The sequence below is a fragment of the Geotrypetes seraphini genome, chromosome 1, assembly GCF_902459505.1.
Source record: "Geotrypetes seraphini chromosome 1, aGeoSer1.1, whole genome shotgun sequence".
NCBI classification, from domain to species: domain Eukaryota; kingdom Metazoa; phylum Chordata; class Amphibia; order Gymnophiona; family Dermophiidae; genus Geotrypetes; species Geotrypetes seraphini.
The window spans coordinates 144,696,187-144,710,215 of NC_047084.1; the positions used below are offsets into that span (position 1 = coordinate 144,696,187).

The 14,029-nt window shown below is 44.9% G+C and overlaps 1 protein-coding gene across 6 annotated transcripts in view; it reads right to left on the minus strand.

Moving 5' to 3' along the window:
• Positions 1 to 833: 833 nt before the first annotated feature.
• ELF2 (E74 like ETS transcription factor 2) overlaps positions 834 to 14,029 on the minus strand; it is a 235,192-nt gene continuing 221,996 nt past the window's right edge. For 3 of the 6 annotated variants that reach the window (XM_033939282.1, XM_033939270.1, XM_033939275.1), the window contains 2 exons: positions 7,759 to 8,103; positions 834 to 2,554 (listed from right to left, as the gene is read on the minus strand). In XM_033939282.1, coding sequence (XP_033795173.1) covers positions 1,921 to 2,554; positions 7,759 to 8,103 — 979 coding nt within the window. In that variant the 3' untranslated portion in view covers positions 834 to 1,920. The remainder of the gene's footprint in view (positions 2,555 to 7,758; positions 8,104 to 14,029) is intronic. The other 3 variants (XM_033939289.1, XM_033939308.1, XM_033939298.1) reach the window with 1 other exon arrangement.

The window sequence follows — 14,029 nt, forward strand, 5'->3', positions numbered from 1 at the left end:
TGTGAGCTGGGGAGATCTGCCATCCCTGCAGTGCGAGCCTGTGGGCTTAAAGTGGGGCTGCACACTGCACTGCAGTGAAGGCGACAGAGCAGGAGAGTCGGCAAGAACTAGCAAAAAAAAAAACAAACAACCCCGGACGCAAAATGCTTGCACAGACCATCTGCAGGGAAAGCAGATAGTCTGCGCATGCGTCAGGGTTGCACACTCGTGATCCGTGCGGTCGGAGGGGGAGGGGGCGTTCTGCTATAATCGGCCAAGGCTCACCACCGGAAAAAAGGTTTGTAAATCTAGCCCTTAGTCCTCAAAGGAAGAAAACTTTAACTCATGTATAGAAAACAGAACAGGCAATCCTATGAAACATTTTCTTCGGAAGTATTGGTTAACATTTTCATACTTAAACTTCAGGTGAACTTGGAGCTTGTGCTAAATGGTAGCTCTAGGGCCTGCGGTACTGCACAAACTAAGCCCTTAGCTGAAAGCGAAGTACCAAAATATACACTGGCTAAATGCAATTGGAGAACTTTGGAGCAGTGTAAGAGGAATCCTGCAGCCATCACAATAATGATGACCAGTTTTCATCAACGGGCTATCAAATGACCATTACGCTCGAGGGATTTCTGCCATTCAAACTGCACTCGTCTCTCTTTTGAATGATGCCAACATGCTCTCTTACCACACCGTAGTATGCATGGGAGAAACGCCGGGACCTCAGTCTTTAGCAGAATGGAAACGGCACAGGTTCCATCTAGGGGAGGTAGCAGCTGAAGTGCTCTGCATTATAGGCACTTAACGCCACAGCTGCAAAAAATCTGATGACTGAAATAAGACCCCCAAACACTTGATTAAATTTCTTTTCTATATTTCAATAAAATCTACTTGAATACACTTTGAAACAAGAGTACAACAAAATAGAATATACTTCAAATGTTGAATATACAAACTATTATAGTTCATTCTGAACACTGGTACTTTCCCTCAACGTCAACTAAAAAAAAATATATATATGTTTTTTCTCTTTACAGGTTTGAAACTACCTGACAAAAAATGTTTCATGCTGCATGTGTGACCTTTCAAATGAATCAAAGTTCAGCTGAATTTGAAATGGATGCAAAGGTGCTAAAGCAAGTGACACAGGCATGTTAGAGCAAAGCCAAAAATGCCAGCTGCTAACTTGTCCAGAATTCAAAAGTTGTGAGACCATAACTATCATACAAAATATGTTACATGTAATTCTATAACAATACTGTCCTAGGTACAAGTTTGTGGTTTTTTTTGTTTTTTATTTTTTAATTAAAAAAAGGAAAGCTTTACATAAACAAGCCATTAGCTTATTTCAAGAAGAAAACCTGAAAATCAGTCAAAGGCTTTTCTCATTAAATTTGCTTAAGGTGTATGATACAAGGTGGAACATGACCCGAGCAGAGGCTACCGGGTCATGTCCTTTTGCTTTGCTGCTTTCCAACACACACCAAAGTTTTCATATAGCACCAATTAAGAAAGCACTGTGCGTGCACACAGTGGGAATTGCTGGTATGGTAAAATTTAAATTTATCAGATTTGCAACTGAACTGCCATCCCACTGAACTGAATAACCTTGGAAGATTCATTTTAGTGTTCCATGTTAATTAGTGTAACTTGATAATGTAGCAAAAGCTGGTTGGTCCCTTCCAAATGCTACATTTGATCGTCTGCTTCTGCCCAAATTCATTCTTTCAGGATGTTTGCTGTCAACATCGCACAGGTGACTTAAGTCCCACTGACATAGGACACAATTCCAATCCAGCAAGTTCCTGGTTTCCTCCCTATGTTACAGGCTTCCTTTTTTAAAGTCCTCAATAACTTTTCTTCCCAGCAATGTCAGTCTAACTAATCATCAGACAAAGCTGATGCCGTCTGTGGCCCTCGCTGCCATTTTGTTTTTCATTTGTCACCCATTGCTGTACCTTCTGTTTTCAGGGTTGTGACAGGAAGAGCAATGGCAGAGGGTGTACTGACAACAACAACATGGGTCACAGTCTTGCCATCTGACGACATCTCCTCTTTTAGTAGTTGCAATGTTTTCACTTCACCTTCCTGCTTTAGAGCTGCTGATGCCGTCTCTAGCTTAGTCTCTGGCCCCTTTATAACTGCACTGATAACTCGGGGAATAGTCTGGCAAGATGCCTGCTGGGCAGGCATTGCTAATCTCATCAGTGGTGTTCCATGAGCTATGGACACTGGTGTAATAGCTCTCACTGCCAACGGGGTTCCAACAAGATTTATACTTCCTGTCCCTGGCAGGCCAGACTTTGCCTGCAACTGGCATTGTGCCAATTGGGTGGCCGGGATTGTAATGATTTTTGCAGGCTGCATGGTGATTTTCTCTCCATTTTCAGCTGTTGCTGGCATTACTGTGGGTATTGTCTGAATTACTACCTTAGGAGTCATTGCAGATGTTGGGCTGGTATTGGCTAATAGGGGTGAACCTGGATTAACCGACTGAACTGCCAGAGTTGAAATTTTCTGTCCCAAAGATGTCATTACTACAGGCACTTGCATTGCCACACGAACAGTCCTAAAAAATAAAAAGAATTCTGATTACTACTATCAAACACTTGCAATTTGTCATTAAATAAATCTATGGATGTATTAGTGCTTGACACAGCCTAGGCACCAGATCAACATTGTACCTAAATATTGCATCTTAGCCCCTAAAATTTCATGACCCAATTTCTTTATAAGCTTGATTAAGTAGGCTGCTACCACTGCTGAAACAGCAGTTCATCTGCACACATGGCTCTCACGTATAACACCACCTGTGTAAGTCTTATGATCTCAATTCTCATCAGACTTGCACTGAAGTTCCTGCTAGAGAGCTGCACGGGAACGGGGACGACGGGAATCCCGCGGGTTCCCCCTTCGGGTCACAGGGATCCCATAGGGACGCCCCCTCAGGTTGCGGGGATCCCACGGGGTTGGAGGCAGCTCGAGCTGAGTGGATCATCTTCTTTTTCTGCCTTCCTGTAGCGTACAGCGTTCCCAGCACTCCGAGTCCACACGTAGCCGACCCGGAAGTCTTCCCCCAATGTCAGAGCTGACGTCGGAGAAATGCTTCTTGTCAGCTACGTGCAGTGTGCAGGGCCCTCTGCCCTGTGATTGTGAAGAAGTGCTGCTCTAAGTAACTTCGGGAGAGGTGGTGAGATGGTTCTGTCGTGCGCCTCGCATGCCACAGAGGAATGGAAAGAAGGAAGCAGCAAGTCTTGCGGGAGAGGGGCAGAACGGGAGGGAGCAAGCAAGTGGGCACACATGCATTGTAATTAGGAAGAAGCAGTTGGGACGTGAGAGGGGCCCAAACGCGGGACAGCCACAGCAAGGGTCAGCCAGTAGAGGACCTCATATAGAGACGGCCAGAACTTCCCTCCACCAAGCACAGCAGTTGCTGGCAACATCCATGAGCCACTGAGGTGCCAGCATCTGTGACTCAGGGACGCTACTGCTTCCTGCCAAGCTTGGCAAAAGAGACCCCTGGCCAACTGCAAAGGAAGTCCTCAGTTGACAGCTTGGGGGTTCTCATCAGCTGAGATTTTATATTTACATTAGAGGCTCTGGTAGAAACCCATTTACAAAGTATGTATTCTTCCCAATTAATATTTCCAAATTAATAAAGTGTCTTTGCTTATTTGTAAATTGGTCTCTAACAGAGCCTTTAATTCAGTAGCATAATTAAATGAAATAACTATTTCTGAAGTTTACAGGGATGGGCGGGGACAGAGGGAATTCCTCGTGGGGACGGGTGGGATTTTGGTGGGGACAGGTGGGATTTCTGTTCCCGTACAACTCTCTAGTTCCTGCTTCATGCAGAGAGCCAGGTACAAAACCTCTGCTGTTTCTTTGGCTCCCAGGCTTGTACTCCCCTTCCTATTGCCACCCACTATGGCTGCCAATCACCACTCAGGCACTATGGCACTGCTACCATGTGTGAAGAATATCCATCTCACAGAATCCCATCCTGCCCCCACCCTTTGCATTGCAACTTATTTCAATGGAAGTGTATCATTGGCTTGTCCCAGTTTGAACAAGGGAAGACTAATTGTGCTTCGCTCTTCCATTTTCAAAAATGGGGCAAATTCAATTTAAATCATTATCCCAGGACAAGCAAGCAGCATATTCTCTACATGTGGGTGACGTCATCCACGGAGCCCCGTTGCGGACAGCTTTTCAAGCAAACTTGATTGAAGATAAGTTTGCTAGTGCTGCACCGCGCATACATGTGCCTTCCTGCTCAGCTAGACGTCACCCACATGTAGAGAATATCTGCCTGCTGTCCCTGGATAACACCTGTTACGGTAAGTAACTGTGCTTTCCCTGCCTGGCTAAATCTATGAACTACAGGGACTAGCATAAGCTCCCTTCATCATTACAATGCTGTGGGACTAAATATCACAATTTCCCACATTCATGATCAGATGTGGGAAAAGTGGTGAGTTGGAGAAGACAACACAGAGAAGAGAAAAAATGATGTATTCAATTAAACAAAAATGTCACTCAAAAGAGAGAAAGTTTACGTACTACTGGTGTTTTAACATTCAAAAAACAAGGAAAAGGACCTCAAACACCCAACCCTCACCCTCCAATGACAGTCTTACTGGGGTATGATTTTTATCAGTCCAAAAAAACATGTTCATTATTTTAACTATTTTATTCATTTATTACTTGCAAAAATCAAGTGAATTTTTTCACCAAGATTAAAAACTATATCCCCAAAAAGGCACTTCACTTATTTATAATGGTGCAGGGCAAAAAGGCCCAAAGAGATCCTTATTGGAATCTGTTATGTAGTCCTTTTGTAAGTCCGATGGTGGCTCAACCGTTACACAAATTCACTGCTTCATCAGGGACAGATTATGAATATCATAGAATATGTAGATTTCCAAATACTGTTTGCAGTCTTCAGTAATTTAGCATTTCCCTATGGAACAGGATCCCACATGCTTCATTGGAAGGTGAGGGTTGGGGGGTTTGAGGTCCTTTTCCTTGTTTTTTGATAAATGTTAAACACCAGTAGTACATGAACTTTTTCTCTTTTTTGGAGTGGGAGAAGACGACAATCCTGGGAAGAGGAGCATGCTGACTGAAGTAGAAAAATATAATTGCCTATTCTCTGGTCCCCTAAGGTGAACACATGAAGGCCACTCGGCCTTCCTCCAGCAGCTGCACAGCTGACTATGGAGCAGAAGAGAAGAAGTGCTGACAGCTACTGACCTCTGCCAATTTCAAGTTCCAGCTAGTAAGTACTGGACCTGCCCATGGTGGGGTGGTCAGCGGAGGAATACAGGGGAAGGGAAGAGAGGCAGAGAGAATTCTGGTGCAGGAACACGTATAGAAACGATTAGAAAAGAGGCCGGTAAAAAAAAGAAACAGAGCTATCTGAAGCAAGAAAAGGGTTGTATGATTAAAGGGGATATAGAGATGGTTCGTGGAAAGATTAGGGAACAAGAAAGGAAGAAGGTGAGGAAAATGGAGCTGGAGCATAGGAAAGACATAGTAGCTGAGAAGACAAAGATAGAACAATTGGGGGGGGTGGAAGTAAGACCATGGGTACCTGGTGGTAGCAACAGCACTATGGTAAAATCAGCATGTGGTGGAGTTGGCAGTGTAGTTGGCAAACAGCAACACAATGAGCTTCCCCTCCGCCTCTTGCAAACATTTTGTACAACAGTAATGCATGCCTACAAATATCCCAGATAAGAATTGGACAATGTCTGTCCAGTCTTAGTGCTCCAGAGGCACTACCAAAGCAGCTCTGGCACTTGTGTCCAGTTTTTTGCTAGTCAAAAGGAGAATCAAGCGAGATGTCCAAGAAAAAGCCCAAGAGCCAGCCAATTGCAGAACTGCCAATATGGCTCTCTCTGTCTATAAGCATGGGGTATCATCCTCTGTATTTACCTTTCAGGACCTGGCTAGTTTTCTCTGATGGCTTTCTTGGCAAAAGGCTCAAGAGTTGATTGGTTAGGCGCACAGGTGTCAAAGTCGGTCCTCGAGGGCCGGAATCCAGTCGGGTTTTCAGGATTTCCCCAATGAATATGCATGAGATCTATGTGCATGCACTGCTTTCAATGCATATTCATTGGGGAAATCCTGAAAACCCGACTGGATTACGGCCCTCGAGGAGGGACTTTGACACCCCTGGGTTAGGGAGATAATCAACATCAGGCCAGGATATGCCAGATCTAACATTTGAGAAGGAAGAGGGAGTCCAAGAGAGGTCTTTGCTCTTCCTTATTGCTACGTTGAGCCAGCTGCAAGGTTCCCCGAGTCCTGTAACTCGGAATTCATCTTTGAATCACAAAGACTTGTTTACTGTTTCCGGTCCAGTCCTCAAGGGCTGGAATCCAGTCGGGTTTTCAGGATATCCCCAATGAATATGCATTGAAAGCAGTGCATGCAAATAGATCTCATGCATATTCATTGGGAAAATTCTGAAAACCCAACTGGATTCCGGCCCTCGAGGAGTTGCTCACCCCTGGCCTAGAATGTACTATTAAAAGAATACATAAGCATTCCTATTTCTCTCTTCACCCTCCATCCTATCCCTTCTCAGACATCCTTTTCCAGAATAAAGAGTTCTCAACTGCTAGGCCTTTCTTCATGAGAGAGCTGGTCAATCTCCTTGATAAAATTATTTTCTACTTCTCCAATATCTTATTTTTAGAGGTGACTAGAATTGCTCACAGTTCTCAAGGTATTCTCTACTTCTTTCCAAATTCAGAACAATCTCCCTGGGATTTCTCCACAATAACAATTTGCTGAACTCCTGCCATGCAGCGGACACAGGACCCCCTTTCAAGCTAGAATCCGCTAACTCCAGGGATAATCTAAGTCTTAAATTACATTTATGCTACTGTTGACCAGCATACAGCGATGCTTGTGACTTCTGGAATAAAATGTTAAAACATAGTACTTTTTTCTCTTCTAAGATATGATTTATGGCAAACAAAAACTACACAAAAAGCCTTCACTCATGCTAAAACTGCCTATAACCTTGGTAATGAAGACAGATCAATCCCAAACTAAATGAATCATCTGAATTTCTACAATGCATGGGCTTCAAAACAATTCCAAATCGCTGCATACTTATCACTTCATAAATACCCATCAGCTAAGAGATTCATATCTAAGGAGTCATGCTTTCTGGTGACCAGTTCCTAGTCATCCACTCAAGAGTTGACCCCCTCCTTAAATCACTTCACTGGCTCCCTATCCGCTTCCACATACAGTTCAAACTCCTATTATTAACCTACAAGTGTGTTCATGCTGCAGCCCCTCAGCATCTCTCCTCTCTTTACTCTTAAACGTCTCCCTGAGAATTCCATCCCTCAGATCAGCCGCTCTTAACTGTACCTTTCTCCTCCACTGCCAATTCCAGACTTTGTTCCTTTCATCTAGCTGCCCCCTATGCCTGGAATAAATTACCTGAGTTTGTCCGTCAAGCCCCTTCCCTTATTTAAAAGCAGACTGAAAACCCACCTTTTTTTATATAGCCTTCAATCCATAACCCTACTGTCCACCATTCACCACCCTAGCCAGCAGATTCACCATCCCCTCTAGCTGTATCCATGGCATCTGTTTGTCTGTTTAGACAAAACGCTCCCTCGAGTAGGGACTGTCTCCTTTATGACTCTGTATAGCACTTTAGAAATAATTCATAGCAGTAGTAGAGTGGCTTCTCCCACCCCAACCAATTAGTGCAAGACAAAGGGAAGGTCTTCCAGTACTGACCTTGGAACCGTCGATACTGGAACATTGCTGGTGGGAGACTGCGGTGAAATTTCTTGTCCTTGTGAGGCAATATTCACTAATCTGGCTATGGGCTTGGCAGCCCTGGTCAGATGTTGCTGAGAGGAATTCTTCACTGTCCGTGCAGGGACGGCTATTTTCAAAAGGCTCTCGGAGGGTAGTGACACTCTCTCCAATGACTTGTCATCTGCAGGCACCATCAGCTCCTCTCTGCAGGGCTCGCTCTTGTCATCATCAATGATCACAATGTTTTTGGGCATTTCCTTGAACTGATACACCAGCCTTTGGCCCTCCACTTTTGCCAGAATTCCCCTTTGATAGTAATATCTGAGGGAAAAAAATGCAATGATGAGGTTAACTTTTACCAAAGAAAAACTAAGTACAGGAAAAGGCATGATTCTAATTTATCTTATCTCCTGCAGCTCATTAAAAGGATCTGGTCACTGGAAGAGGTCAAAACAGAACAAGAGAGAATACAGGCCAACCAAATTTTAGTTTCAGCACCAAAACCAGCCCAAAATTCCAATTCTGTCATGTTTTAGTTTCAGACAAAAGTGCACTTATCAGCCTTTTCCCCTTCCCAGCCAAAACTGTCGCCCGCTCTCTACATCCACCCCTCCAACCAGGACCAACACCCCTAGGCCCTCGCCAGGCCTACCTTAGAATACTTGGTGATCATGGGTCATTCCATGTCGTGATCCAGAGCTCCCCACTCGACCACCTCAGAAATCAATGAAATATTTTCAGGAGATATGTTGGGACTAACATAACATCATGCTTCTATACCGCATAACCATGAGTTCTAATGAAGATAACTAAAGTTTTGGAACATGATCTCAATTAGGTCCAGAGTTTGAGGCCCCTTTATCCGCAGATGTTGTCGAGTGAGGACTCTCCTTGAAACTGGACCAGTTAATATGGGTTTACCCCATACCAGTTCCAACCTCAAAATGGCTGCCCTTCATTGGTAGTCTCATGAGACCAATGCTGGCCTTCGGGGAGAGACAAGGTTTCAATGTGTATACTTTTGAGGAAAAGCAGGAGGGGAGATATGATAGATACGTTTAAATACCTATGTGGCATAAATACTCCCAAATGAGAGGACATAGAATTTATTATTTATTTTAAAAATTTCTATACCATTTAAAACTTACATAATTTACATACATAATTTTATGAACACATGATAAAAAACAGACACACAAACGATCATCAGAGGTTAAGAGGTGATAGGCTCAGAAGTAATCTGAGGAAATCCTTTCTGGTAAAAAAAAAAAAAAAAAGTGTGGTAGAAGTGTGGAACAGTCTCCCAGTGGAGGTGGTGAAGAGGCGAACTGTCTGAATTCAAGAAAGAGTTTGACATGTGGGATCTCTTATGGAGAGGAGGAGATAGTGGATGCTGCAGATGGGCAGACTGGATGGGCCATTTGGCCTTTATCTGCAAGAATTGATGGCAGCCATTCAGGAAGCAGCGCGGAGCCAGGCTGGATGCTGAAAAGATCGCTCCTGCCCTGCACAGCTGTCCAGCGAGGGAGATAGTTAAGGGGGATTTTAAAAAGGTATGGGGGGAGGGGAGATGATTTTAAAAAGGTACGGGGGGATGTCTTTAGATATAATATCAATGTATAAGCCGCGGCCTACACATGAGGAAATATGGTACACCACATCTAGCGCACTCCCTCTATCCAATTCTCTGATCACCCAGTCAAAGAAATTGATCAGTTTTGTCTGACCAGATCTGCCTCTAGTAAATCCATGTTGCCTACGGTCCTTGACCATTCTCTGTTTTAAAATTTGCTCACCACAGAAGTTAAGACTTACTGGCCTGGAATTCCCTAGCAGCAACTAGCAAGGTATTAAACCATTTCACGGTCTGGTAATTGGATGCCTTTGCCTCCTCAGCACAATGAGATTAATCTCCCTGCAATAGAGCCGGCATTTAATACCACAGTGGTATACGATTGTAGCATTAAAGACTGATGTAGGCACAAGCCGAAACACAGTCATATTTGGTGTATCAATAAATTGTAAACGCTTCTTAGAAGCTCTGTTTATGTTCGATAGCCTATGATTTGTCTCTTTTAGCCGACTGATCACAGTCGACTTGTCTTTGGCCCTTGTTTGTTTCGCCTGTAATCTCTGCCGAGGTTGTCCTCTCTTTCTGCTGGTGGATTTAAAAAAGTGCTACTATCTCTTCACAAGGGGGAGTCTTGGTAACAAACTCTTAGACACAACAGAGTTGCAGAATAATTAGTCTGGCCTCTACTCCTGGGCAGATTTCACAAAACTTAAAAAAAAACCCCAAACAAACACCTGGGTGGGGCACAGAAGAGTCGACTAATGGTACTTTACAATGCTGCCTGTGTGCACAGTGTCCAGCAACTGGTCAGAAGATGCCTGCCCTTGCTCTCACTGCTCTGAGCAATGACTGTTCTGTAGGGAGAGAGGAGACATGATCGAGACGTTTAAGTATATTACCGGCCGTATCGAGATGGAAGAAGAGATTCTCTTTCTCAAAAGGACCCTCAGCCGCAAGAGGGCATCCGCTCAAACTTAGGGGTGGAAAATTTCATGGCGACACCAGGAAATATTTCTTCACCGAGAGAGTGGTTGATCCTTGGAACGAGCTCCCGGTGCAGGTGATCGAGGCAAACAGCGTGCAAGAATTTAAGAGCAAATGAGATGCCCATGTGGGATCCCTTAGAGGGTTAAGCCAAGGGAACCTGTCACCAGGAGTGGGATTCCTAGGACAGTAGACTTGTAGAGACTTGTAGATAGTAGAGTGGGCAGACCTGATGGGCTATGGCCCTTATCTGCCGTCATCTTCTTCTTCTATGTTTCATCTTCATCTTCTATGTTTCTATGTTACTTTTGTCAGTAGCTACAGCAGGACCAGCATTTTTTTTGGGGGGGGAGCTGCCCTGGGCCCAAATCCAGGGGGCTCTGCTGTCCAGGCCTCTCCCCATCGTCTTTCAAAATCAGTTTCCTTTTTCAAGAGAGGGTCCCAGCACAGCAGCCAGTCACACAAGCTGCCGGTGGCTGCTCTGAAGCTTTCTCTCTGCTGCAATCCGTCCCCCTCTGATGCAACTTCCTGCTTCTGCCTGGGTGGATCACAGCAGAGGGAAAGCTTTAGGGCAACCACTAGCAGCTAAGAGCAACACCTGCTCCCACCAATCGAGGAATATCTAGCCTCGGCTTCAACATACACACAGCCTCAGTTCATGCTGAGCATATCAGATCCTCCCTCCCACTGATCATCTTCTAGTTCTTGACAAGGGCCACTTGTTTTGCAGGAAACTCCGCTGCATCAGGACATAATCCACATGTGGATGATGCAGCGAGGATTCCAGCAAAACAAGAGGCCCTTGTCAGGAACTAGAAAAAGATCAGTGGGAGGGAAGATCGCATTGAGCATATGAGAACTGAAGCTGTGTTGCTGCTGAAAGCTTTGCTGTCTGGAGGCCAAGAAGTTAGATTTGGGCCCCAGCATTCTACATTAAGGGATGAAATCTGAGGATTTTCTACATGTTCCTCCCTCTACTAATGTAGCTAAGTGACTATTTTTGTCTGTTTTGGAGAACTTTATTTTTCTATTGAGCCAATTTTTTCTAGTATTGGGAGGGACTATTTGATATCAATTAGTTGTAAGTACCAGGTTTTATTGGGTTTTTTTAAGCAAATTGCTTTTTCAGGTTTTTGCATTGCTTCTTTTTTCTGGTACTATAAGCCTTCTCTCCTCCCCCCATGGTGTTCGGCATTCCTCTCCTTCCCAGATCGGTCATCGCCGACACAAAGAGATGACACAGGGCCTTGAAAATCTGTGTATACTTGAAGCTTACCAACTCCAACCACCTCTAAAACAGGAAGGGGCAGATGTTATCAGACCTTGAGCATTGGCAGATGCTCAAGGCTCCATACCAGCCAACAGCCCTGGAGAGGGAGAGAAGGGGAGGAATGCTGGACACCATGGGAGAAGGGGATCGGAGAATGCTAGAATATAAACCCTCAGTTTTTATTTCAGTTAATATTTTAGGGGGAAAATGTTATCTTGGTTTACAAGCAGGTGAAGTTATATTTGACTATATCAGTGGGCTCAAACTCAAACCCTTTGCAGGGGCACATTTTGGGTTTCTAGGTACTTGGTGGGCCTCAGAAAAAATAGTTAATGTCTTATTACAGAAATGACAATTTTGCATGAGGTAAAACTCTTTTATCCCAGGACAAGCAGGCAGGTATTCTCACATATGGGTGACGTCATCGACGGAGCCCGGATGCAGATGCCTTGCAAGCAGAATTGCTTGAAGAAACTCAAAGTTTCGAGTCGCTCGCACCGCGCATGCGCTAGTGCCTTCCCGCCCAGCGCAGGGCGCGTCTCCTCAGTTTTCTGAGGAGCCAAGAAGTCCGTCTTTGACTCTCTGTGTTTAACTTTGTTCACTTTGTGCCTTCTCTCAACCGCGGTTTGTATTTTTTTCTTCACGAATCTCTGTTTTATTTTATTTCTTTTATTTTAGTTAAAAAAATAAATAAATACATTTTTTCTTCTTCCGTTCGTTTTCCGGAACAGGCTGCTCGGCCGCAGCCTTAGGGCTTCGACTTTGCGGCTATTTTTCCGTCTATGTCCCGGCCTGCTACGGGCTTCAAGAGGTGTAGCAAGTGTCAGCGCGCAATCTCTCTTACGGACCCTCACGGACGCTGCCTCAAGTGCATTGGGCTGAAACATCATTCTAGGTCGTGCCTGCCTTGCCAAACACTTCAGCCTCATGCTTTTAAGCATCGTTGCATTTTGGTGGACAAGCTTTTCGAGATGGAGTCTCCTACTGATTCCTCTACTTCGAAGGCGTCTTTGGCCTCAACTTCTATCGAGGCTCCTTCTGTGCCTACTGCTTCCACCTCGAGCCTCATCAGACCTTCGTCGTTTGCAGCGGCTCTTGCTTCAACGTCATCTGCTGTATCTTCCCCTGTTTCCTCAGGTCAGATAGTTCAGCAGTCGGTTCCACCGATGGCGATTAAAGTGTCTAAGACTTCCAAGTCGAAGCACACTCACACTACCTCGAAGGAACCTCCAGCCAAAGCAGGTGGTCCGGTTTCAGACACGGATCCATCCTTGCCGGCTTCTTTCCAGACCATGTTAGAGAAGCAGTTTATTCAGTTCCTTACTAACATGGGACCCAAACTGCTTCCTCTTATCCAGCCTGGCCATTCAGCAGACTCCCGCGCGGTCGAACCGCTTCCTTTGCCCCAGTCTGAACTTACACACTCTTTGCAGGGAGCAGAGTCTCTGCGAGTGTCTGGTCTGGAATCCAAGCACGTAAAGCAAGGAGCAGATTCTTTGCGAGTGCCTCGACGAGAATCCTCACACTCTATACAAGGAGCAGAGTCTTTGAGAGTGCGCCGAGGTTCCTCCACCAAGCCTCTGGAGCTTCGATCTACAGCCTCTAGTCCTATTCATACATCAGCTGCCCATGTCTCCAAGGCGAAATCTTCTCGATCCTCGAGATCTGATTCCAGACACAGTTCTCACCGACATTCAAGGCTGTCCTCGAGGCATCCTTCAAGACATAGTTCTTCTTCTCTCGACAGAGCATCTTCCTCGAAGCCTCGATCTACTCCAACCACGAACAGACCACCGACTCCTCGTTCGAGGTCTCCGATGCCGGACCTCGAGGATATTCTGGTCACAATTGCCTCGTCCAAGTCACCAGGTTCCTTTGATGCCTTTTTCCCTGCCGAAGCTTCTTCTTCAACACAGGCTGCCTCGACGTCCTTGAGTCCTTCTCGAGGAAAAGCATTGGCAGATCAACTATCTTTCTCGTCTTTCCTGCGACAGATGGCTGTGGACTTGGATATTCAATTAGATACTGGCTCCAAATATCCTAAGGAGTATCTCGAAGTCATGCATCTTCCTCAACCTCCGGCAGAGTCTCTTAAGCTTCCACTTCATAAGCTTTTGAATCAGACTTTTGGTCGTTGCATGGAAACACCCTTTTCCATACTGGCTGTTCCAGGGAAATTGGACTCTAGATATAAGACTGTGCATCGCAAAGAGTTCGACAATTCTCAGTTATCTCATCAATCCCTGCTGTCGAGTCTTCCTTGAAAAGATCCCATCCTTCCAAGGTTTACGCCACTGTCCCTCCTGGAAGGGAAAACTATGGACAAATTCGGACGTCACATCTACCTGAATGCTATGATGTCCTCTTAAAGTTCTCAATTATAATTTTTATTTCATCACTAATTTTGAATTTCTTCTCTC